Source organism: Rhinolophus hipposideros (genome assembly GCF_964194185.1).
Source record: "Rhinolophus hipposideros genome assembly, chromosome: 11".
Classification (NCBI taxonomy): Eukaryota; Metazoa; Chordata; class Mammalia; order Chiroptera; family Rhinolophidae; genus Rhinolophus; species Rhinolophus hipposideros.
Window position 1 is genome coordinate 47,092,284 of NC_138057.1, and position 24,919 is coordinate 47,117,202.

General features: G+C 37.7%; 1 protein-coding gene across 2 annotated transcripts in view; it reads right to left on the minus strand.

Moving 5' to 3' along the window:
• The window catches only part of UBQLN1 (ubiquilin 1), a 38,224-nt gene extending 14,336 nt beyond the window's left edge, over nucleotides 1-23,888 (minus strand). For both annotated transcript variants that reach the window (XM_081067076.1, XM_081067075.1), the window contains exons 1-5: nucleotides 23,433-23,888; nucleotides 6,592-6,743; nucleotides 4,944-5,059; nucleotides 837-1,099; nucleotides 154-312 (exon numbers count right to left, since the gene is read on the minus strand). In XM_081067076.1, coding sequence (XP_080923202.1) covers nucleotides 154-312; nucleotides 837-1,099; nucleotides 4,944-5,059; nucleotides 6,592-6,743; nucleotides 23,433-23,612 — 870 coding nt within the window. In that variant the 5' untranslated portion in view covers nucleotides 23,613-23,888. The remainder of the gene's footprint in view (nucleotides 1-153; nucleotides 313-836; nucleotides 1,100-4,943; nucleotides 5,060-6,591; nucleotides 6,744-23,432) is intronic.
• Nucleotides 23,889-24,919: the final 1,031 nt, after the last annotated feature.

Consider the following 24,919-nt stretch of genomic DNA (forward strand, 5'->3'; position numbering starts at 1 on the left):
AATAAAAAACACAAAAATCATAAAAAATAAGCTTTTGTTCTAAATAACAGCTTATAAAGATTTTTTAATGAAAATCACATTCCTCAATTACACACACATTTTTGTTAAAATAGGAGCTCCCCTTAGCCTGAGCCTGGGAGCCAATGTTATCACCTGCTCTTGTGCAGCACTCAGCATTGGTTCCTGAATATCTGTGTACATGCGCCGTAAAGCATTGTATCCCCCTGGGATGCTTTCCAGGTTGCTCAAGGCTCGGTCCTGGTTTCTCATCATTTCCTGCATCATTGCTGGATTCCTGGCAAGTTCCAATGTCTAAAGAAAAGATTTCCATAAAAAAAGGGTAATGAAACACACATGGATTACTTTGGCTATTAACTGCCACAGCTAATTTTATCAAGTTTTCTAATTCCATCAATTATCAGTTTTCAATATTGAAATCCGAAAATTATTTGAAACTATTACTATTGGATTTCACTTCAAAAAGCAAGCTAACATTCAAACTCTTTCAAGAAAGAAGCACTTTGGTATAAGTGAATGCCCATCTCCTGAACTGGACTCTGTTTCTTAAATCTGAAAAATACCTATTTACAAGGATATTTAAAATATAGCAGAAAATTCACAGTTCAAATAGTCTAAATTAGTGCTTTGTTCAAACAATCTAAGTTAGTGCTTTGTTCAAATAATCTAAATTAGTGCTTTGCTGAGTTTTCCTGAGCAAAGATTAAGATTTCCTTTTTCATCTTAGCCATACATATACAGGCCAAGCTCTTTAGGCATAAAATAATTAATAAAGTATAATTTTTTAGCTAAATGAAACGGAAGAACATTCCACATACTTGTCTCATAATATCTGGATTATTTAGCATATGACTAATTTCTGGATTTCTCTGTATCAACTGCTGCATCTGTGGGTTGGCCATAATTAACTGCCTCATGAGGTCAGGATTTGAAAGCATGCTCTGGACAAAGGGATTCTCCATGATCTGGACCATCATTTCAGGATTGGACATAAGTTGCCGCTGCATCTGGCTTTGTAGTTCAGAGAAGTTGGTAGTGTTCAAACCCAAGCTACTCAAACCTGCAAGTCCTCCCAGGCCACCTAACGGGTAAAGAGAGAAAAAAAGACACATAAATGAAAGTCAGAAATTTTGTCATTAACATGACTGCAAAAAATATTAACTGAATCAATAGTTCATCACAGAAAACCATTTTAAAGGAAAAACAGAATTCTTATTACTTTTTATAAATACATGTTTAATTTTTATAATTGAAATTAGCCAAAAATGTATTCACCCTGATATTTAGGTTTAAGTAATAAAACCATACATATTTTTCTTATGTGTGGTATAACATATATTTCTTATGTGTGGTATAATACAAAAATATAAATCATGTGCCACATAACTGTTGTTCTGGTCAACAACGGACTGCATATACGATGTCGGTCCCTTAAGATTACAATGGAGCCGCGTACTTCCCATCACCACCAACCTCAGGGAAGGAGAGCAGAAGGCGCTCGAGTCTGAGCTCTGTAACAAACTCTTAAGCAATGATTTAGAGAGCTTCTGGGTTGGTGAACTCATATAAATGCTATTAGAGTGACATGCCCAGAGAGGGCATGTAAGCTCTGTACTCACCCCCAACCCCCTTACATGCTTCTCTTCCACTTGCCTAATTCTAATAAATTGGTAAATATAACTAAAGTATCTTCCTGAGTTCTCTGAGCCATTCTAGCAAATTACCAAGCCTGAGGAGGAGGTTGTGGGAAACCCCAATTTATAGCCTGTCGGTCAGAAGCAGAGGTGGTATGGGATTTGGACTGTTATCTGAAGTAGGGGCAGTCTTAGGGGCTGAGCCCTTTAACTTGTGGGATCTGACACTAATTCCAGGTAGGTAGTATCAGAATTGAACTACTGGACACACAGGTAGTGTTGAAAAATTGGCTGGTGTCAGAGAAACACACCTTAACATGCCAACTAAAGGAAGAAACAAATGAAAACTATGCACTGGATTATACTTCTAACAATCTCTTTGCAAAAGACTAGTTTAAGTATAGCAATCTACCTATAAACTCTGGTTAGAGAAGAGCTGCTGTCAATCAAGGAGAGAAAAGGCCAGGACATTCAATAGAATGAAATCATGAAGAAACTTAATAGTTCCAAGAGGATGATAACGTGCTCATCATATAATGTTTACTTTGTAAAAATTACATAACCAACCAAATGCATTCATTCTTTACTTACTGGGCACTATATATGCCAGGGACTGTGCTACATGTTGGGAATAAGGTGACAAGAAAGACATAAGAACTCCCTCAGAACTCAATCTAGTGGGAAAAACAGAAAAGAAAAACAAATGCAGAGAAGTACTTCAATAGATAGTCCCAGGTATTATGGTAATATAGTACCTAAGTGGGATGGCTGCTTTTCCACAACATGATACTTGATGAGTTTGGAGAATGAATAAGTGGCAAGGAGAAGAAGTGGGGAGTGTTAGGAGAGTTAATAATAGGCACAACAATATATACAAGAAGTAGAGATAAATATTAGATGTATTCTTGAAACTGCAAAAAAATTCAGTATAACTGGAATGGCAGACAACAGTGCTCATTAATCATTCCATGTGTAGCTTTATATTTCTTTTGCAGCTGGACAAGCCCATGTGACTAGTTACAGCCAAAGGACTGCAAGAAATGATGGGTATCACTTCTAACCATAGCATAGGAGGTCTAGCTTGACACTCTTTAGCTGTGTCTCTGCCATGTTCCAAGTGGTGCAGCTGCAAGATAACAGAATTCTGTTAGCCTGAGTCTCTGAAGACTACGCAGATGGGAGCCCCACTAACCAGCAAAAAGCATACAGCGTGAAGGAAAGCTTTGGAGCAAGAAATTAAGCTTTGTGGTAATAAGCCACTGAGTTTGGGGTTATCTGTTACCACAGGATAGCTTATCCTGACTAATAGAACTGTTGAGATATAGTAAGAAATGAGGATGGAGAGGTAGACAAGAGCTAAATCGCAGAGAATCTTGAAAGATTTTAAGCAGAATAGTCACTTAAGATGTTCTTATTTGAATAGCAGTGTACAAATGACCCAGAGCAAACACTACAGATTTTAAAAGTTGAGAACCTATATCAAGAAAGTAGCAATCATTGCATGGGGTGGGAGAGAGAAGAGGTTATGGATCAAGAGATCTGGTGAGGAAGAGGTAGTGGTTTGAGGAGCAAACTGATGAGTATTTGTATTTATTTTGTTTTCTTTTGCTTTCTGAGGGGACACATACAGGCTAAAGTACTTAGAGACCACCAGGTAATACCAAAGAGAGCTGAAAACAGGCATGGAGTTCAGAAATGATGTGGGTTGAGATACAGAGTTGAGAACTACCAGGATATAGTGAGGATAATGTCACTCAGGATAACGAGTAAAAGAAGATAAAAAAGACAAGGCAGAACTCTGAGGAACAATACCTACACAAGCAACAGAAGAAAACAGACCTACAAACGAGACAGAAAAAAAAGGGTCAAAAAATGAACTAGAAGTTAAAGAAAAAAAATTTCAAGGAGAGATTGATAAGCATTAAGAGACTGATTTAAAATCTAAAAAGTGTCCACTAATTTTGGTAAGCTAAGAGGTCAATGGTGACCTTATCAAAGGAATTTTCAGCGAAGTGATAAGCAAAAATTAGGGCACAGCAAACTTAGAGAAAAGGAAATGTAGCCAGAAAACAGAAAATGCCTTTTCCAAAGACAGCTGAGAAGAGAAGCAAAAGAAAGGGTGCTGGGAGTAAGATTCTGTGGCTTTTATACATGGGATAGACCTTAATATGAGAACAGGCAGCAAAAAGAAAAACTGAATATATATAGAGTAAACGGAGTACTTGGTAGAAGGGGGTAGGAATGAAACCAGAAATGAGGAGATAAAGGAAATGTATAGCCTCAGACAAATTAACTAAAATCTCTGTGCTTTAATTTTTTTTGTCTATAAAATGTGGAAAGTGGGGTAACGATTTACACCTAAACAATACTTTTCACGGGTCTGAACACTAAATAATTTCATCCTAATCTTTCTAGATTGTTCTTGTTAATAATTTTGCCATCTGAAACTCATTGGCCTAAACCAACAGGGACACATTTAGCCTAAGATCATTTTAGAAAATAAAAACAGCAAATAATTTTTACAAAGCAAATGTGAAGCCAAGCCATGCCATAAATGTTTCCAACATACTTGGCACAGAACTCAATTACTAAAAACCATTTTCTGGAAGGATAAAAGGTATGATCCTTGATATGTGAAAATGGTACATGTAAAAATAGACATATTTCAAGGTACTATACTTGTCAACTTAAGAACTGAAAGAAGCATTAAGCTTCTATCTATCTAGTTCAACTTTTGTTAGCTTCAGGATACTTCCCCTTCACCCCCACCCTACCCTCAACAAAACCTTCCATAGAACCTCAGTATATAAAACTGATATAAGAAAAGTGGTTTTGGCTGGTGCACGAAATCCTTAACCACTGGGCTTGCTCCTAGGCCCCAGCCCTTTCTGTGTGTTCCGGAGTTAGAAAATCACTAAATGCAGTCTGAACCCGTCGTTTTACAAGTGAGAAAATTATATTCAGGATCTTAGTTTATGATCAACAATTAGCTATTCTTCCTCAGATTCAATTATGTGGTAGTCAGATCAAGTACACATATACTGCCTCTTTCATTATTAAAAAGAAATATGTCATTTATTGACCATTTACTAAATGTAAATGTAAGTTAACCATGCATATCTATATTCCCAACTATCTCCTTACTACCTACAACAATTACAGAAATGAGCTATAAATTTTTTTGTTGTTTGTTAAAGTGACTTAATGTGTAATTCTGTCATTTAATCAAAACTACCCTGGGAAGAAGACAATTTTTTCCCAATTCCTATGAAAATGACTAAAGACACTTACCTAGGCCAAAAGGGTTGCTAGTGGCAGAACCAGATGTGGAGTTACTATTAGGAGCTGAAGATGTGGTAACATTGCTTCCACTGGTATTTGTTTGCTGGGCTGAAGGATCCTGAGGCCTAGGGAAAATAATTAAATCATGTTATAAACAGTACAATTGATCATTTTTAAAAGGACCTCTGAAACTGACACCCAGAAATAAAGTGTAAGTTTTCAGACCAACTCAAATTCTCATAAAGTAAATACCGTGAGATAATTAAGCATTAGGAACACAAATGTAAAGAAACGTAGTAAAACCTTACAAAAACCAAACTATACTTCAATTGCCCCATCTCCTCAAGTATAATGTATACAAGTATTTCATCACTTTCAGTCATACTGATTATGTATAACGGAGATGGGTCACTCACAGAAGAGAATCAGTGACCTATCACACCCAAAAAGCTCAATTATATAAGCAACTTTTTACCTACCCCCTACTGAGTTTTGCGTGTTGGAAGAAGTTTTACTCAGACTCTTGAAATTGTTGTAAATAAAAAATAAAAAGAGATACTTCTTTCAAAAGAAGGCTGAGAAATGAATACAAGTAATAACTGATTACCAAATAAAAAAATAAAATTTTTTGGAAATTCCTTCCGATACCAGTTAATTAAGAGTTCTGAATCTCACTCACTGCTTCTTTCATTGATTCTAAGATGCACATTTTTTTCATTTTAACATCTCTAAAACCAGGATCTGTGTTACAACTGTATTCTACATATCTTCAACTGAGTGACTGAGTACACAGTGTTGTACAACATACGTTGTGTTTACCATATAAAGTGTCTTCAGAAATATTACACCATTAACCGGTACTAAAATGAAGTTATTGTGTATACAAAAAGCACAGAAACAGAAACAAGAGGAATGAATTTTGTATCTGTGAAGCAAATATCTGCTATTAGGAAAAACCAGCATAAAAATTTGCAGAATGGGCATCAGTAGCTTGAAAGAACCTCCTGGAGAAAATATTGTAACGCTCTTTTAAGAAATGTTGCATCACCTACTGTATTGTGAATAGTTTCATGCCATATGGAAAAATATGGACATGAATAAGTAAGTCAAAAGGTGATTCAAAAGACTCAGACTCAATATAAAGTAATGATAGTAATGCCTTAACCAATTTATTTCATGCATATTTTCTTTGTATATATTCATAAGAGTGATAATACCGTATCTACATAAATCTAAAGAAGTTCTTTCACTAAATAGAAAATTAAAATTTTAAAAGAAAACATATCAGCTTAGTTGGCAGTAATTTTTCTTAGTCATGCACAAAATAAAGGTGTCTCTTAAAAATTTATGGTGCCTTACTTAGATTAAATGAAATATGATTATAATTTGTGGTTTGCCAAGGAGATGAAAATCACCCCAATCTTTGTCCAAAAATCTCCCCCCAAAAAAAGCATACCTAAAAACATATTAATTTGCTTGTTCTGTAATTCAAATAATTTAGCTATGACTCTATACTGATGAGCCTTCTAAAACATCAAATGTGTAAGCATCAGCATTACTGAATTACATTGGTTATTTTAAAAACAAAGCTTTATTTTTAAAGAGAAATATAATCATTTATTCGTGGTTGAAAGCAATATGTCTTCTAAAAACATACCTGTTTTGTGTTTTGATGACGAGGTGAACAGTAAGTCCATCATGAATTCCATGCTGACTCAAAGTATCTTGATCTTTCAAAATTTTTCCAGCAAATATCAACACAAGTTGGTCGGTATGTGATTTGAAACGTTTAGAGATTTCTTCCTTGAACTAAGATATAAGATAAACATAAAATAATTATGTATTACAGGTGCTTGATAGCACCATCTCGTTTAGTTTCTAAAATAAATACCTCACAGAGGCCCCTTCGACAGATGCATCTTTTCTGTGTATCTTGATCTTAGTAGAAAGGGTTACCACTGCACTCATCTTCAAACATACGGTTTTATTACAGGTGCATTTTTCCTACATTCAGTCTTCTGCTAAGATCTAACAATTCATTTCTTTGCAATATCCTCTTCTAATTATATCAAGAATACTAAATGTAGTTCAAGGCACAGATAGTTCTTACCAAGTTTACAATAACCTATTCTCAGAATTCTATCTTCAGTTCTGTTCCTTTCTAGCTGAATATGTGTGTCCACACAGCCAATATACAGTATACAGTTGAATATATATTCTTGACCTATTATACTGACTTTCCTCCTCACCTTTTATTCAACATTTATTAGCAAGCAGTATTATGCAAAAGCAAAAATATGAAGCAAAAATCTTTCTTTGAAGGAGAACAATCCAACGAAAGAAGCCAGTTAAGTAAACTACAAAGTACAGAGGAAGCACAAAGGGTCGTTGGAGAAAGCTTTCCAGTGAAAACTAAAGACAGATTAGGAAGTAACCTAGGAAGTAACCAGGAAAACCTGAAGAATAGGTTTGGAGAATAACATGCGAAACCAGACAAGAGAAAAGAACATAATACTATAAAGAAAAGCTTACTTATTCTATGCTAGGTCAGGTCGGTGTTTCTCAAACCTCTTATCAAAGCCTGTATGCTTAGGCTTTATTCCCACAGTACAAATCAGGAAACTTCAGGGTGGGCCAAGGAATTTACATGTATAGACTACCTGAGGGAATCAATCCAAATTCAGAAAAGAATAACATCTTAAACCGTTCTACACATGCCCTACAGAAGTGGGTCTCAACAGATGACTGCACTATTTAACGCCAAGGGTGTGTTTAAAAACTGTAAGGGGGTATTTTGGGTTGTCATAGTAAATACAAAGACACATTCGCATCCATATCTGAGACTTTTATGAGATCTTGTGGGAATGGAGAAGGGGAAGTGTAGAGAGAGATGAACAAAACAAGACAGGCCACATGTCAAACATTGTTGAAAATGAGAGGTGCATTCAAGTTCATCACACGTTACCTTTGAGTATGAATAAAATTTTCCACAATCAAGTTACAACACTCAATGTAAGCAACTGATTTTTTAAAAAAATCAAAAATAATGCAAAATTATACTGCAGAAAATATGAGCTTTTCCAACTGAACTTTTCTTCCTTTATCTGAAATTAATGATATATAACCCTTTAATCTAAGACAAGCAATTTCCAAATACAGTAACTAAAAAAGAATCTTTGTAGAACACCATTTGCGTAACATTCTATATAGATAGGCCAATCCATAATTTAACCATTCCCTTATTATTAGACATTTCTCACTTTGGTAGCTATGAGAAATACTAATAATGTAATGAGCAGCAACACATGGTTTTGCTAATACTTATAATGAAATTAGTATTAGAAATACTAATAATGTAATGAGCAGCAACACATGGTTTTGTAAAAATTGAATGAGAACATATGTAAAATGCAAGCGCTGGGTACATAGTAGCTACTATGCCAGCTCTCTTAAGCCTCAATAACTTGGCGAGACACAATTTTTAATCCTATTTCAGATACAGAAACAAAGAGAAGTTCAAAATGTCCCTCTCCTCTCAAAATGACACAACTAATACTGCTGGTAGGATTCAAAGGATAAGGTCTGATTTCAAAGATAAGACTACCCAGATTGACTAGATCATATTTCATTTGTAAAATGAGAGTAACCTAGGTTTGTTTCTCAACATTAAACTAAGAAATCCTTTTCAGAATCCTTCATGTCATTCCAAAATAAGTGATTTAACTGTCTAACATACAATTGTACATTTTAGCGTATTTTAGGATTTGAAGGTAAGATGCACGATTGACGACACACATCTACTCTAATATCCTTTCAAACCCCCACTAAAACAATAAAGGATTTTGTAAATGCTTTATGGAGCTATGTATCTTACATGTTATACAATTTGCCCATTTAAGGTATACAATTCAATTGGTTTTGGTCTATTCACAAATGTGTGCAGCCATCACCACGGTCAATTTTAGAAAATTTCATCTTCTCAAAAAGAAACCAGCTCACTTTTTAGCTATAACCTTCCTATCCCCTCATCACTCCAAGCCATAAAAAACCACTAATCTAGTCTCTGCCTTTATAGATTTGCCTATTCTGCACATTTCACATACTTACAATCCTGTAACATGCAGTCTTTGTGACTGGCTTCTTTCATTTAGCATGTTTTCAGGGTCCATCCATGTTGTAGTATGTATCAGTATGTCGTTCCTTTTATGGCCAAATATCCCACTGTGTGGGTATACAACACTTTGTTTATGCATTCATCAGCTGATGGACATTTGGGTTGTTTCCACCCTTGGGCTATTGTGAATACCACTGTTATACACATTCATGTACAAGTTTTTACATAGACATATGTTTCATTTCTCTTGGGTACACACATAGATGTGGAATTACCGGTCATATGTTAACTCTTGGTTTGACCAGTTCAAGAACCACCAGTGTTATCCTAAATGGCTGTACCATTCATTGTATATTCCCACCAGCTGCACATAAGGGTTCCAATCTCTCCACATCCTCATCAATAGTTTATTATCTGACATTTAAAAAAATATATATTGGGGAACAGTGTGTTTCTCCGGGGCCCATCAGCTCCAAGTCATTGTCCTTCAGTCCAGTTGTGGAGGGCGTAGCTCAGTCTCAAGTCCAATGACCATTTTCAATTTTTAGTTTCAGGAGGCGCAACCCACCATCCCATGTAGGAATTGAACCGGCAACCTTATTGCTGAGAGCTGGAGCTCTAACCAACTCAGCCATTCGGCCGCCCCGCCAGAAGTTCAGCGACAGCTCGCTGTCTTCAATCCAATCCTTTTGGTCTCAATTGGAACAAAATTTTGAAGCTCAACATGAGACGGCCAAATGGTCTTACGAATTTAGCAAACCCAAGAGAACAGAATCCTAAACTGGCAATGCAAAAAGCTAAAAGCTAATTCAATCCCCACAATCTGCAGAATTCCCGTAAGACTCCATATTGGTACCCCCAGAGGCTGAGGGTAGAAGGCAGGGAATAAGAAGTGCCTAAGCACTAAAATAAGGAGGATTATTTGAAAGTCTAAGAAGTAAAGACATCTTCACTGCACACCAAACAACTGTTCCTCCACAAACCCAACAAAAGACTAGAGAATTTTTTCTTTCCTCTCTGGAAAGGGAACAGAGGGTCTCGACTAAGAACACACCAAGCACACTGAGAGCAGGAGAAAATACAGTGGTACCTCAGTTTTCGAACATAATCCATTCCGGAAGACCATTAGAGTTCTGAAACATTCAAAAACCGAGGTACGGTTTCCCCATAGAAAGTAATGCAAAATGGATTAATCCATTCCAGACCTTTAAAATCGACCCCTGAAACTGCAAATTTAGCAGAAATTTTACTATCTAATGATACTATAGATCCATAAAATTTACGACGTTCATAAACCGAAATGTTTGTCAACAGAGATGTTCAAAAACCGAGGTACCATTGTACTAAAAAGATTAAGTAAACAAAGACACACTACATGCTGACCCTTTCCCTCTTCACCCACCAATCAAACAGCATTCTGGCAGCTGGGCATTCAACATCTAAGCAGGAAGATTATAATATCTCATATCCCAAGGAGAATATAACCAGCCTAAAAGAAAAGAACTTAAAGATATGGATAAGGGCTTTCCCCAATTAGTCCGCCTAGAGCATTGGTTCCCAACAGGGGTAGAGGCCTCTATACACCCCGGGGAGCATTTGGCAATGCCTGAAGACATTTCTGGTTGTCACAACAGGGGCGAGTCCCACTGGTTATCTGGTGGGTAGACACCAGAGATGCTGCTACACATCTCATAGTGCACTTGACAGCCCCAACAACAAAGAATTATCCAAGTCAAAACATCAATGAGATTGAGAAACTCTGCCCCGGAAGCTGTACCTCTCCACGTGTTGTTCCCAGATGGGCAACATTCACCATTACCAGGTTAATGTGATAGAAATACAAATTGTTGGGCCCTATCCCAGATCAACCAAATCAGACACTCTGGTGATGGGTCCCAGCAATCTATGGTTTAATAAGCTTCCCAATAAATTCTGACACACACTAAAGCTTAAGAACCACTGTCTGCTCTAGGTCTAACAACAATTAAAAAAAGAAAAAAGTAGGTGCTAAAGGAACACATTAAATGACATCAAAAGGACACAACAACTAACAAGAACAAAATACAAAAGAAAAAAGTGTCCTCAACAAATAAATTACTAAGGAGGAAAAAGCAGAGGCAAACCTTTAGATGAAAATGAAACTTTTTCAAGTACACATGGAACACTCACCATAAGCCGGGTCAAAAAGCAAACCTTAGAAGTTTGAAACAGACAGCCGGATGGCTCAGTTGGTTAGAGCACGAGCTCTCAACAAGGTTGTGGGTTCAATTCCCACATGGGATGGTGGGCTGCGCCCCCTGCAACTAAAAACTGAAAATGGCGATTGGAATTGGATCTGAGCTGTGCCCTCTACAACTAGATTAAAGGACCACAACTTAGAGTTGATAGGCCCTGAAGAAACACATTGTTCCCCAATGTTGCCCAATAAACATTAAAGAAAAAAAGAAGTCTGACATAACTAAAACCATTTAAGTACATTCTCTGGTAATAATGGAATTACACCAGAAATCAGTAACAAAAAGATATCTCGAAAAACCCCAAGTTAAACAAATACTTCTAAATAATTCATGGGTCAAAGAGGAAATCTTGTGGAGAAATTAGAATATATTTTCAACTGAATAAAAATAAACCTATAATATTAAAAAATTATAAGATGCAGCTAAAGCAATGCCTAAAGAAATTTATAGCATTAAAGGCTTATATTTATGAAGAAAGCCAAAAATCAGTAATCTAAATTTTAACCTTTAGAAACTACAGAAATAAGAGCAAATGAAACCCAAACAAAGAATTAAAAATAAGAGCAGAAATCAACAGGATAAAAACAGAAAAACAAGAGGAAAATCTTTTAAAATATCAGTAAAATTGATAAACCTCTACCTAGGTTGACCAAGAAAAAACAGAGAAGACATAAATTAGTATCAGGAACAACAGATGGAAATGACTACAGACCTCACAAATATTAAAAGAATAAAAAGAAAACCCCACACACAAACATTTGACAATTTTTGATGAAATGGGACTAATTTCTTCAAAGATTCAAGCTATCAGAACTTAACAATCTCTTCTAAAAACAGAAGAGGGAATACTTCTCAATACATTTCATGAGGTCAATATTACCCTGATACCAAAACTGGAAAAGAAAGTACAAGAAAACTACAGACTAGCATCCCTCGTGAAAACATATACAGAAATTCTCCACAAGACACTAATAAATCACATCGATAAATATAGTAACAAGAATAATTCTGAATAACCAAAGGGGGCGTTATCCCAAAAATGTGAAGCTAAGTCAACATTTGAAAATCAATCAATGCAATTCATTTTACTAACAGATAAAAGAAAACCACACTCTCAACAATCAACAGTAAAAAAGTATTTGATAGCATTCATTCACGACAAAATTCTACGTAAATTAGGAATAAAAGGGAACTGCCTAGACTTGATAAAGTGCATGTATAAAACATCTATAGTAAACATCACACTTAATGGTAAATTGAATGCTTTCCCTTTTCCCTCTAAGATCAGGAACAAAAGCAAGGATGTCCACTCTCTCCACTCTATTCAACATCATACCGCAAGTCCTAGCCAATGCAACAAGGCGGGGGCGAGGGGGGAAGGGCATACTTACTGGAAAAGAAGGAAAAAGGAATAAGAAATTTATCAGTCCTTTTCAATGTATGAACCTTATTTGCATCCCACTTTAAAAAGAAATCTTTTTCAAGAGAATGAAAAGACAAGCCAGAATGGGAAAAAACACTGACAAAAGATACATCTGATATAGGGCTGTTACCCCAAATATACGAAGAATTCTTGAAACGCAACAGTAAGAGACTGGACAACTTGATTAAAGAATGGGCAAAAGACTGACACTTCACCAAAGAAGACATGCAGATGGCAGATAAGTATATGTGGAGTATACCCTCTACATCAGGGGTGTCCAAACTGCGGCCTGCAAGCCAACTGAGGCCCACAATCTGTTTTTAATTGGCCCGCAGCAAATTCCAAAAATATATTTAGTTTATTTAAATAAACCAGGTGAGGCAATACGTACTTCACCTCGAGTGAGTGGCCCAGCTCTTTGTGTGTTTTACCGCATATGGCCCTTGGTGAAAACCACTGAAAAAAGTTTGGACACCCCTGCTCTACATCATATGCCACTAGGGAATTGCTATTAAACAACGAGGTGTTGCTAATTAAACAACACCTCTTAGAATGGCCAGTCCAAAACAAACACAACACCAAATCCTGGCAGAATGTGCAGCAACAGGAACTTTCATTCTTTGCTGATGGAAATACAGAATGGCACAGCCAATTAAGAAAACAGTTTGGTGGTTTCTTAAAAACTAAACATACTTTTATCATCTGATCCAGCAATCACAATTCCTTGTTAGTTATATTTACCCAAAGGAATTGAAAATTTATGTCCACACAAAAACCTGCACGTAGGTGATTATAGCAGTTTTATTCATTAACTGCCAAAACTCGGAAACAACAAAATTGTTTTTCAGTAACTGCATAAGTAAACAGTGGTACATCCAAACAACGGAATATTATTTAGTGATAAAAAGAAATAAGCTATCAAACCCTGAAAAGACATGGAGGAATCTTAAATGCATATTACTAAGTCAAAGAAGCCAATATGAATGGCTACATACCATATGATTCCTACTATATGACATTCTGAAAAAGGCAAAACTATGGAAACGTAAAACGGTCAGTCGTTGCCAGGGGTTAGGGAAGAGAGAGGAATGACAAGGCAGAGCATATATCATTATACATTTGTCAAAACCCACAGAATGTAAAACACCAAGAGCGAATTTTAAACTATGAACTTTGTGAAATAATGAAGTATCAACGTAGGTTCATCAACTGTAACAAATGTTCCATTCTGGAGTGGGCTGCTGATGGTGGAGGAGAGCAGGAGGGATGTGAACTCCATCCTTTCCCCTCAATTTGCTGTGAATCTAAAAGTGCTCCAAAAAAAGTCTATTTTTCAAAAAATAAAAATGTGTAATAATAAATTCATGGTATCATTATGCTAAAATAATCATTTTGAGACAATGGGGAAATTCTGAACTGATGAAATTATTAATTTGTAAGGTGCGATAATGTGTTGATCTTTTTTTAAAAAGAGTCCTTGTCTTATAAAGATACATGCTTACATACTAAGCGAAGAAATATAATGAATGAGAGATGCATCAAAATAATAAGAAAAACAGAGGGGCCTTAAGGGAAAGCCAGGACTTTCCCTTAAGACAAGACTTTCCCTGAGACAAGACTGGCTGTAGATCAAATTTCAAAGCTGGATGAAGGATTCATGGGAGTTTAACTTACTATTATCTCTACTTTCTGTGTATTTGAAATTATCCATAATTTAAAAACAAAGAAGAAATAACTGGCTACCAAAATTTTATATCCATTGAAAAATCCCTAAAAATGAAATTGAAATAAACAGTTTCAGACATACAAAAACAGAAGAAAACGATCCCAGATGTGGCAATAAAGAATGGAAAGGCTGCACATGTGGGTAAAATAAAATGAAAATTGATTTTATAAAGCATTAATAATATCTCATGCTGGAAGGAAGAAAAGTAGCTCAGCTGGTCAAGCCAAGTCCAGAAGGGGGTAAATGAAGTTCAATTGTTCTAAGGTTCTTGCATTACTCACAAGTACTTATTACTTTACACATTTTATAAGATGCATATGGTAATCTCTAGGATAACCACTAAAAGAATACCATGTTTCCACCAAAATAAGACTTAATCAGAAAATAAGTCCTAACATGATTTTGCAGGATGACATCCCCCTGAACATAAGCCCTAATGAGTCTTTTGGAGCAAACTTCAATATTAAGACCTGGTCTTATTTTGGGGGAAACACGGTAGCAAAAACAGCATACATCTACCAACCTAATAAAGGTGGCAACTGGAATGATACAAAATAGTCCAAGAGAAAAGGAAAAGCACAGGATAAGAGAAATATGAATCAAACAGTATAATGGTAAATGTAAATTAAATCTATCGGTGATTATGTAACAGACTATATGTTAAATAGACAGGATTGCCAGACTGTATTTAAAAACCCAACTTCACACTGATTAAAAAAGATACACCTGAACTATAAAGGAAAAGGCTGGGGAAAAAAAAGAATGGGTAAAGATAGGGAAAATATTCTCATCGACAAAGCAGACTTATTAATACGAAAGTAACTAGGACATTTCAACATTAAGTATTAAACTGACAAAAAGATAAAATCTTAAATGTATATGTACATCATAATACAGCTTCAAAATACATAAAGCAAAAATTAAATAAAACTACAGAGAAGACAATAAACCCCAAAGTACAGTAAGAGATTTTAACACATTTACCTCAGTGACAGATTAAACAGGCAATAAAAAGTCAGTAAGGATATAAAAGATTTGAGTAACACACAATAATTAACAAATGACCTAAATGGCATGAACAGAAGACTGCACTAGACAACTGCAGAACAAGCATTCTTTTAAAGCACATTTACAAAATTAGTCCATAAAGCAAATCGTCATATTTCAAAAAGTTAAAATCTTACCGAGTATGTACTCTGATCACATGCAATTAAACAGTACCATGCAATTAAACGCTACCAAAAAGATAAATCAGTAAGCACTGATTCAACTGGAAAAGAGTTCTTAAGTGGGACACAAAAGATCTAACCAAAAAAGAGAGAAGCAATCAATTGAACTATCATTAACAGAGTAAAAAGATAACAGAGAGAAAATATCTACATCACTAAACCAACAAAGAGCTCAAATCCAGATTTTTTTTACAGAATGCTTACAAATCAGGAAAAAAGACACAACCCAATTAAAATACAATCAAGAGACTGAAAAAGGAACTTCACAGAAGTGAAATCTAAATGGTCAATAAACACAGAAAAAGGTGCTCATCGTAATTAATAATCAGGTAAATTCAAATCAAAGCCAGCAACACACCCACTGAATGGTTCAATTTACAAGACCATAAAAGAGTATTGCAGGGAATGTGGAGCAACTGGAACCCACATACAGGTAGAAGTATAAATTGGTATACTTTGGGGAAAAATTTCACAGTAGAAACTGAGTATGTGCTCACCATATAAATAGCTATACTGTGCCTGGCATCACACACATTATCTGGTTCAATCCCCACAACAAAACCTCAAGAAACCAAACTGCAATATTGTGATTTATAAAAAATGTATACTGAGGTGTGATCAAAAAACACACTGTGTGTTTAAATTAAAAAATTATTACAGTAAAAGACACATTGCCATTAATCCCCCTCAAAACACACACCCTCGTTTCGAACACACTTAACCCATCATTCTTGCCACTTTCTCAAGCAGTTCTGGAAGTTCTCTTTTGTGAGTGTCTTTAGTTGCGCTGTCATGACTGCCTCAATGTCCTGAATCAATTCAAAACTTTTACCTTTCATGGTCATTTTGACTTTGGGAAAGAGCTAGAAGTCGCACAATGCCGAATCTGGTGAACAAGGTGGATGAGGACACACTGTAATGTTGTTTACTTGACAGAAATTGCCATACCAGAAGCGATGTGTGACACGGAGCATTGCCATGATGGAGAATAAAACCGTTTGTCCATTTCTCAGGCCGTTTTCTATGCACATCATTTCTTAAATGCTCTAATAAGCCATTGCAACATTCAGAGTTCACCATACTGTTACTGGGTACAAACTCAGCTCGCACAATTCCATCAAGGTCAAAAAACACAATTAACATCACCCTGATGTTAGATCTTGATTGGCGTGTTTTTCACACTAGGAGAACTGGGTGATTTCCATTGAGAACTCTGAACCTTGGTCTCAGGATCATAACCATAGACCCAAGTTTCATCTCCCATGATGATATACCTTAAAAAGCTGGAATCTGAAGAAGCAAGATCGAGCAACTCCAAAGAAATTGGTAAACGCTGTTGTTTTTGTTTGCCAGTCAAAATGCGTAGAACAAATTTTGCACTCACTCACCTCACATTCAACCCTGTTGTTAAAATGCTTTGAACAGAACCATAAGAGATGTTCAGATCCTCAGAAATTTCCCTAATAGTCAATCGCCTGTTTGATCAAATCATTTCATTTACTCTTTCAACATTCTCTTGGGTTTTTTATGTTGAAGGATGTCCCTATCTCTCTTCGGTCGATTCACAGCCTTTAAGAAATTGCTTGAACCACTCGTAAACTATCTTCATGGTCACTGCAGCATGACCATAAACTAATTTTAACATTTCGTGTGTTTCTTTAGCACTTTTTCGCAATTTGAAACAAAATTTCATGATAATGCATTGTTCGTGATCCATGATTTACAATACACTTCAAAACACACCTTCTCTCAACCATAGCTCACACCCAACTGACTGCACAAACAAGTTGAAATTTATCACACACTGTTACAAAGGTTTGACGTGCTACTTTCCATACTGAAAAATCACTGCCTTTCATTTAATCATGATGTCTATGTAATGAAACCTCCATAAGAACCCAAAGGATTGGGTTCGGAGAGCTTTGGGGTTGGTGAACAATTGGAAGTGCTCGAAGAGTGGTGTGCTGCTTGGAGAGGGCATGGAAGCTTGGAGACTTTCCCCGTATTTTGCCCTATGCATCTCTTCCATCTGGCTATTCCTGACAAATATACCCTTTTATAATGAACTGGGGACCTAGTAACTAAAGTGTTTCTCTTTGTTCTGTAAGCCACTCTAGCAAATAAACTGACCCTGAGGAGGGGGTTACTGGAACCTCGTCAATCAGAAGTACAGGTAACAATCTGGACTTTTGACTGGTGATGGGGGGGCAGAGGGGGAACTGGACAGGACAAGAGTCTCATAAGACTAAATGGCAAGAGCCAAGTAACCAAGGAGGAAAGAAGGCAATCAGAATGGAGAGGTCGACAGGAGCCATATTACACAGGGCATCACTGCCATGATAGTCTAAGACTGATGGGGAGTCATTAGTTTTACCTAGAGGGTAACATGATCTGACTAACATTTTTTGGATATTACTCTAGGAACGAATGGGGGATGGCAGAAAAATAGGGACTGACCAGTAGGCTACTATAGTTTCTAGATAAGTAGCAAAGGCAACTTAGTGGAGTCAATCCTCAATCTTGCAAGTACCTACTTAATCTATTAAATACTCCACTACAGCAATTTTTGGTCTCAGGACCAAAAATTTAAAATTTGAAACCCCAAAGAGTTGTTTATGTAGGTTACGGCTATTGGTATTTGCTACATTAGAAATTAAAACAGAAATCTTTTAAAATACTCATTAAAAAATATATGAATAACATTCTTTATGAAAAATAACTACATTTTCCCAGTGTGAAGAGTAGCACTGTTTTAAAGTTCTGCAAATCCCTTTAGTCTTGTAATGGAAAACAATTTGATTTTCACACATATTGTGAAATCCCACATCTTACTTACATTTCTGGAAAAGTGTATTGTTCATTTTTGAGAATTAGATTGAAAAACACAAGTAGCTCAGAATTATTACAAAAACCGTTTGGATCTCATGGTCATCCTAAAAGGATTTTGGGTACCCCAAACCACATTGAGAACTGCTGCCTGAGTAATGGAAAGCCAAGTAATCACAATGAGATACCACTTCACAGCAACTAGCAGGCTACAATCAAAGACAGACAATAACAAGTGTTGTGGACAATGTGGAGTAATTGGAATCCTCATAAACTGCTGGTGGGAATATAAAATAGTACAGCCACTATGGAAAATATTAATAGTTTGGCAGGTCCTCAAAAAGTTAAACATAGAGCTACCACATGACCTAGTAATTCCACTCATAGGTATACACTCACGAAATATAAAAACATGTCCACACAAAAACTTGTATGAGTAGCAGAGACATTATTCACAATAGTCAAAAAGTAGAAACAACTCAAATGTCCATCAACTGATGAATGGAGAAATAAAATGTGACACATATCCATTCAATGGAATATTATTCAGCAATAAAATGGAAGTACTGATGCATGACTTAACATGGATAAACCTTGAAAATATGCTAAATGAAAGAAACCAGTCAAAACTTTTCAAAATCTGGTGTGCATTTTACACCTACAGACATTTCAAATCATCCCAATCACATTTTAAGTACTCAACAGTCAGATGTGGCTGCTGGTACCAAAGTGGATAGTACAGTCCTAGATCCACACTATCATGTTAAATGACGTCTATGATAATGACCCTGAGGCACTGCAATTTCTTCATCAGGAAAGACTCAATGTATTCAGTACAGTATTTACGTTATTGTATGTTAATATTTTTCTAACAATTTCAAGTGATGAACATTTTCTAAAACAATACCAGTTACCTGAATATTTCAGGTAACTATATGCATTTCAAAATGTTACACTATAATCTAGAGCTACAAAATCAAGAACAAGCTAGTCAGAAGTTATATAGGAGCTTCCTTCCATTCTCTGCACTAATTTTAACCAAACACACACACAAGCACACACATATATGCACACATACACACTCTTCTGGACTTCATTTTGCTTGCTGACACTTAGAAATCCTCAAACTGTTTCCAATAACAGATAATGAATAAATAAATAAAAGCATAATCTCGTACACATGGACTTTGTGCCATGACACATTTATCTATTTTTTAATCTACTTATTTATATTATGAAAACCCCTATTAATGAAACCAGCTTGGAATATACATAGTGAAATTTATGCTCTAACTACTCTTACGGAGAAATTTAAACATTACTCAATTGATTTTGAGTGTTCCATAAAAAATAAATTTCACTTTAATTTCATAAAAGTATAAGCTTTATTATCAACCCTGAACCAGTGACATGTATTAAACACCAACTGTATTAAGGTACCCTGTTTCTGCTGTTGGTTACATACTCACACAGAAACCGAGGGAGGGGCGAAGTAAATTACCATCTTACAACGTAGTTTACAATTGACCCAAGAGGTTTAACATAATTTCATCCAATCAATTGGAACATATTCATATAAATACTATTTCAGTATATTAAAAGAATTTACATTATGTAGTAGGAACAATTACTGAAAGAGATTTTAAATTGTAGAAAATAGGATTTGCCTGATAAAAAGCCTAATCCTTTTTGTAGGTCTCTTGTTTACCCTCTTCCCTCCAACATTACATAAGAATTTTCAGGATCAAATACTTCCCAATTTTTTGCTGAATATTTTTAGATGAATCTTAATATCATTAAATATATTTTTAAAACAAATTTTAATTTTTAGAAAATAATTTAAATCTATCAAACCCTTTAAGAAAATTTTAATTACAAAATGACAGATTTTTTGTGTTTCAACTAGAATTTTACAAATCATCTGAAATCTGCTTTTCTTATTCTTGCATTTTCCTGTTTGTGCTTCCCTTAACAGAGCACAGAGATAAGATAGTTCAACTTGTCTTCTGGTCCTTGGGTGCAGTGGTGAGCTTCAATTTTTACCATGTTTTCTGCTTTAACAGAAAGTTTTTATTAAAATAAAAATTTAACTACCACCAGAAAAAGCTGCTTCAGAAAGGCCTTCATTTTATCTATTAAAATTTTTTTTTTGGTTACACAGGAGTAAAATTAAAAATTCCGCAGAATTTAAAAATTCTAATCTTACCATCACAAAAAGTTTAAAAAAAGAACTCTCACAGATATATAAATGAAATTTTCCATTTATAAAATAGTGAACATTTCAAATCTTTTACAGTAAAATGCTCAAAGCAGCCAGAATGGTGGAGACCTGAACTGGGCTCCTAGAAAGACAATCTGAGGGCTTCAAAAATTAATATAGCTGCACACCACCCACTAGAATAGCTCAAACAAAAAACACTGACACTATCAAATGTTAGCAGGGAGGTGGAGCAACAGGAACTCCCATTCACTGTCGGGTGGGATTGTAAACTATTAAAGTTTCTTGTAAAACTAAATATAACAGCTACCATTTGATCCAGTCATTCCACTTATTAAGTAGTACCTCGGTTTTTGAACCTCTCTGTTGACGAACATTTCGGTTTATGAACGCCGTAAACCCAGAAGTAAATGCTTCGGTTTTCAAACACACCTCCGAAGTCGAACATGTCACGTGGCTTACATGTCACGTGGCTTGCATGTCACGTGGCTTCCGCTGAGTGCAAGATCCTGAGGCCTAGGTTTTCAAACGTTTCAGAACTCGAACGGTCTTCTGGAACAGATTACGTTAAAAAACCGAGGTACCGCTGTATTTAATATGAGAAACAAGGATCTGTCCAAAAAAGATTTGTACAAGAATGTTCATAGCAACTAACTGGAAACAGCCAAAGTAACCTCAACAGAATGGATAAACTATGGTACAGTAGTACCTCGGTTTTCGAACGTAATCCATTCTGGAAGACCATTCGAGTTCTGAAATGTTCGAAAACTGAGGCTCGGTTTCCCCATAGGAAGTAATGCAAAATAGATTAATCCGTTCCAGACCTTTAAAATCAACTCCTAAAATTGCAAATTTAATCTGAATTTTACTATGTAATGATACATAGATCCATAAAATTTACGGCATTCATAAACTGAAATGTTCGTCAACGGAGACGTTGGAAAACCGAAGTACCACTGTATGTTCATACAATGGAAAACAACACAGCAATAAAAAAGGAATCAGTGATATATACAAGAATAAATCTCAAAAACGTATATATGCTGAGTGGAAAAAAAAGCCTTACCCAATACATACTATATAATCCCACTTATGTGAAGTTCTAGAATGGGCAAAACCAACCCATGGTGAAAAAAAATGATAAAAGTGGTTGATGGAGGGGAGAGTGACTGAACTGACTGCGTAAGACGTAACTTTCTAGTCTACTATAAAGTTCTACATCTTGATGAGTCTTTAGATTACACAGGAGTTTTGTGGAAATACACAGAATGGAAACCGTGTGAGTTTTATGGCAAGTCAAACTTAAGAAAAAAATTAAAGAAAAACTGAACTCAGGTTAATGATGTGCACATTGCTGAAGTTCTTTTTAAGGGTAACATGAATTGATACTTACAACTTACTTTGAAATTCATCCAAAAAATAAAATGAACTAATAAATGATTATGTGATAGAGTAAATACAGCAAAATGCTAATTATAAGCAATAGACAGATGGGAGTTTGTTGTGTAATTCTTTCGATTTTCCTGTATGTTGTAAAATATAAAATATATTTTCCTATATGTTGTAAAATATAAAATTAAGGAAAAATTTCTTAGGAAAATTGAGACAAAAAACATGGTGATTCAGTAGGTGGTAAAAGTTTCTCTCACTTGATGGTACATGCTCTACTTACCACTTCAAAAAACACACCACCTTTTGGAACTATATAAACCTATACCCCATTTACCGTCCCTGGGGAAACATTTTAGGGTCTGCTGTTTCCTCATAAACTGTTCACATTGTTTGTAATCGCCAGAGATCAGTCATTACAGAACATTTTCTGGGATGTATTCAACAAAGTTAAAACCATTTGTTGAATTCTTCAAGATTTCTAATTAACTGTACAATTTGTATTCCTGAAGATTTTAAGTTATAAATTATTTGACAGCATTGTCCATTAACGCCAACTATGTTCTTTTATTCGATTGCAACCGCTACGGTAATATCTGAATAACGCAGCTATCGTCCCTCTAAAATCAAACACAAAGCAACTCAATGATTGGCATCTAAGGCAAGATAGACACACTAAAAACAGCAAGTCATCACTGAAAGTCATCCACTTTTCTCCTTAAGCCTAGTATTACTTCTTACGAAGTGGCTGAACGCAGTATCTACGTCATAGTTAATTTAAAAAAAACTAAATACAAGGTATGGGCAAGATACCAGCAGTCAAAACACAAAACTAAATACACAAGTGCTCCTCACAGGAAAACCCACCCTAACCCGCAGGCAGGTAAAACAATGAGCACCCCCCGCCCAGGTTTTTTATTCCAGAGACAAAACCGCCGACTACAGTGACCCGTCGTCCCGGCTCAGCCTCCACCTCGCCAGGAGCCCGACGGTGAGTCCTTTTCCTTTGTGCTGAGCAGCAGGGAGGCGGCTGGGGGCGGGGAGCTGGGGGCGGAGGCTGGGGGTCCGAGGACGCCGGAGCCACAGGCAGGCGCGGAGGGAAGCGGCGCCGGCCCGTTCCACAAACAGGCCGCGCGGCCCCGCCACAAACCTCCGCGGGGTCCCAAGGCGCCAGCCCACGGAGTTGGGTGCGATCTAATTTGGGAAGAGCCCGGAGCCGGCCGACAGCACATCCGGGGACGCCCCCCTCCCAGGCCCTTGCAACGCCGTCTCCTCCCGCCGCGGGCGGAGGTCCTGCCGCCACCCCCACCCGGCCCGCGCGCAGGGCGGCCCTCACCTGCTGGACGGAGCTATTCTCGGGCACAGCGAACTCCTCCTTCTCCTTCGGGGTCTTCACGGTGACTTTCATGATCTTGGGCTCCGCGGAGGCAGCGGCCGCGGGGGCACCGGCACCTTCGGCCGCGGCGGCGCTGTCCTGGGAGCTCGGAGGGCCACCGCTTTCACCACTCTCGGCCATGGCGGCGGCGGCAGTGACTCAGGAGGGTGCAGGCGAGCAAGGGGGAGCCAGGAGACGCCACAGCAGGCTGGCCCGGGCAACGGAGAATACAGGACGCGCCGCCTTGGTGGCAACGGGCGCAGGGCCGCGGGCGGCGGGCCGCGGAGCTGGGTGTGGGCTCCGGTGCAGGCCCGGGTCGGCCGTTCGGCAGCCGCCGTTCAGACGCGGCTTGGTCGCAGCGACATCCGCAGCCGCCGCCGCTTCCTCCTCCCCACCCCTCCCCAACGTCCCTCCGCCGGCGCGGCGCGGGGCACGCCGGGTAATGCGGCTGGCGGCGTCACCGAGTCATGCCCAGCCGGCGCCGCTTCGAGTTCCGGCTGCTTGGCGTCCCCTTTCCCGCTCCATGGCCCAAATTGTAGGCACGGCCAGGGAGAAGGACTAAAAGCAAAGTGTAGTGGGAGAGGTCAGTTCATTTCTTTTCACTCCTTTCACCAAAAAATAAATTCGCAGGTTCTGGGAGGCACTGTCACGGCGCACGGGGATGACGTCGCGCCTAGCGAAATTACTAGAAACGGGGCTCGACCACTGGGCGCTACCGCTGTGGTCGCGGCTGCGCAGTGGGGGTCCCGTTGGCTCCCCTGCCCGGTTCTGTCAAAGGCCGCGCCGGCGCGCTCGAGGGTCTGGGCGCCCTCCGTGTATCCCACTGGGACGGGGGTCTGTAATAAATGCCGGGGAGGTGTTGTGTTGTTTTAATATGATCAGTTGTTGCCTGTTTGGAAGGTTTGAAATGCTTGATCTTGGTGCCCAGTGCGCGGAAGTTGGAAGTTAAGTTACTGCAGGAAAAATCCTCATTACGAAGGGAAAATGGAGACGTCTCGAGCTGCTGTGCGCAATCCCGCGAGTCGTTGCTCCACGGCCACGGCTTCCTGTCCCTGGGTCAGGCCAGTGTGCTCAGGTGATCAGGCCACCTGCGTTGGCTGGGGCCTCCGCTCCCGCCCTTACAGCTCCCCAATGTTCTGTGAACACTGTCCCGTAAACTGTCGGGGACAGAAACGGTGCCCACCCATTAGAAAGTTTAGCGGCAGTGTTCCATTTTACATTCTACCAAATTAAGTTACTGCTCTATTTCAAACTTTAGGTAGTATTGAAGATAATTATTTTCAATGTAGTGTAGGTACAAATAAGGAATAAGAAGCTTATTTTCCCCTTGAAAATTCCAAATTTAAAATGACGCCATCGTTTGCCTTTAAAGATGCCCTTCAAGGAATGTACAACCCAGAACATTATTAATCGGTGTTACACAGATGTAAACCCCCGACAGCCCAACG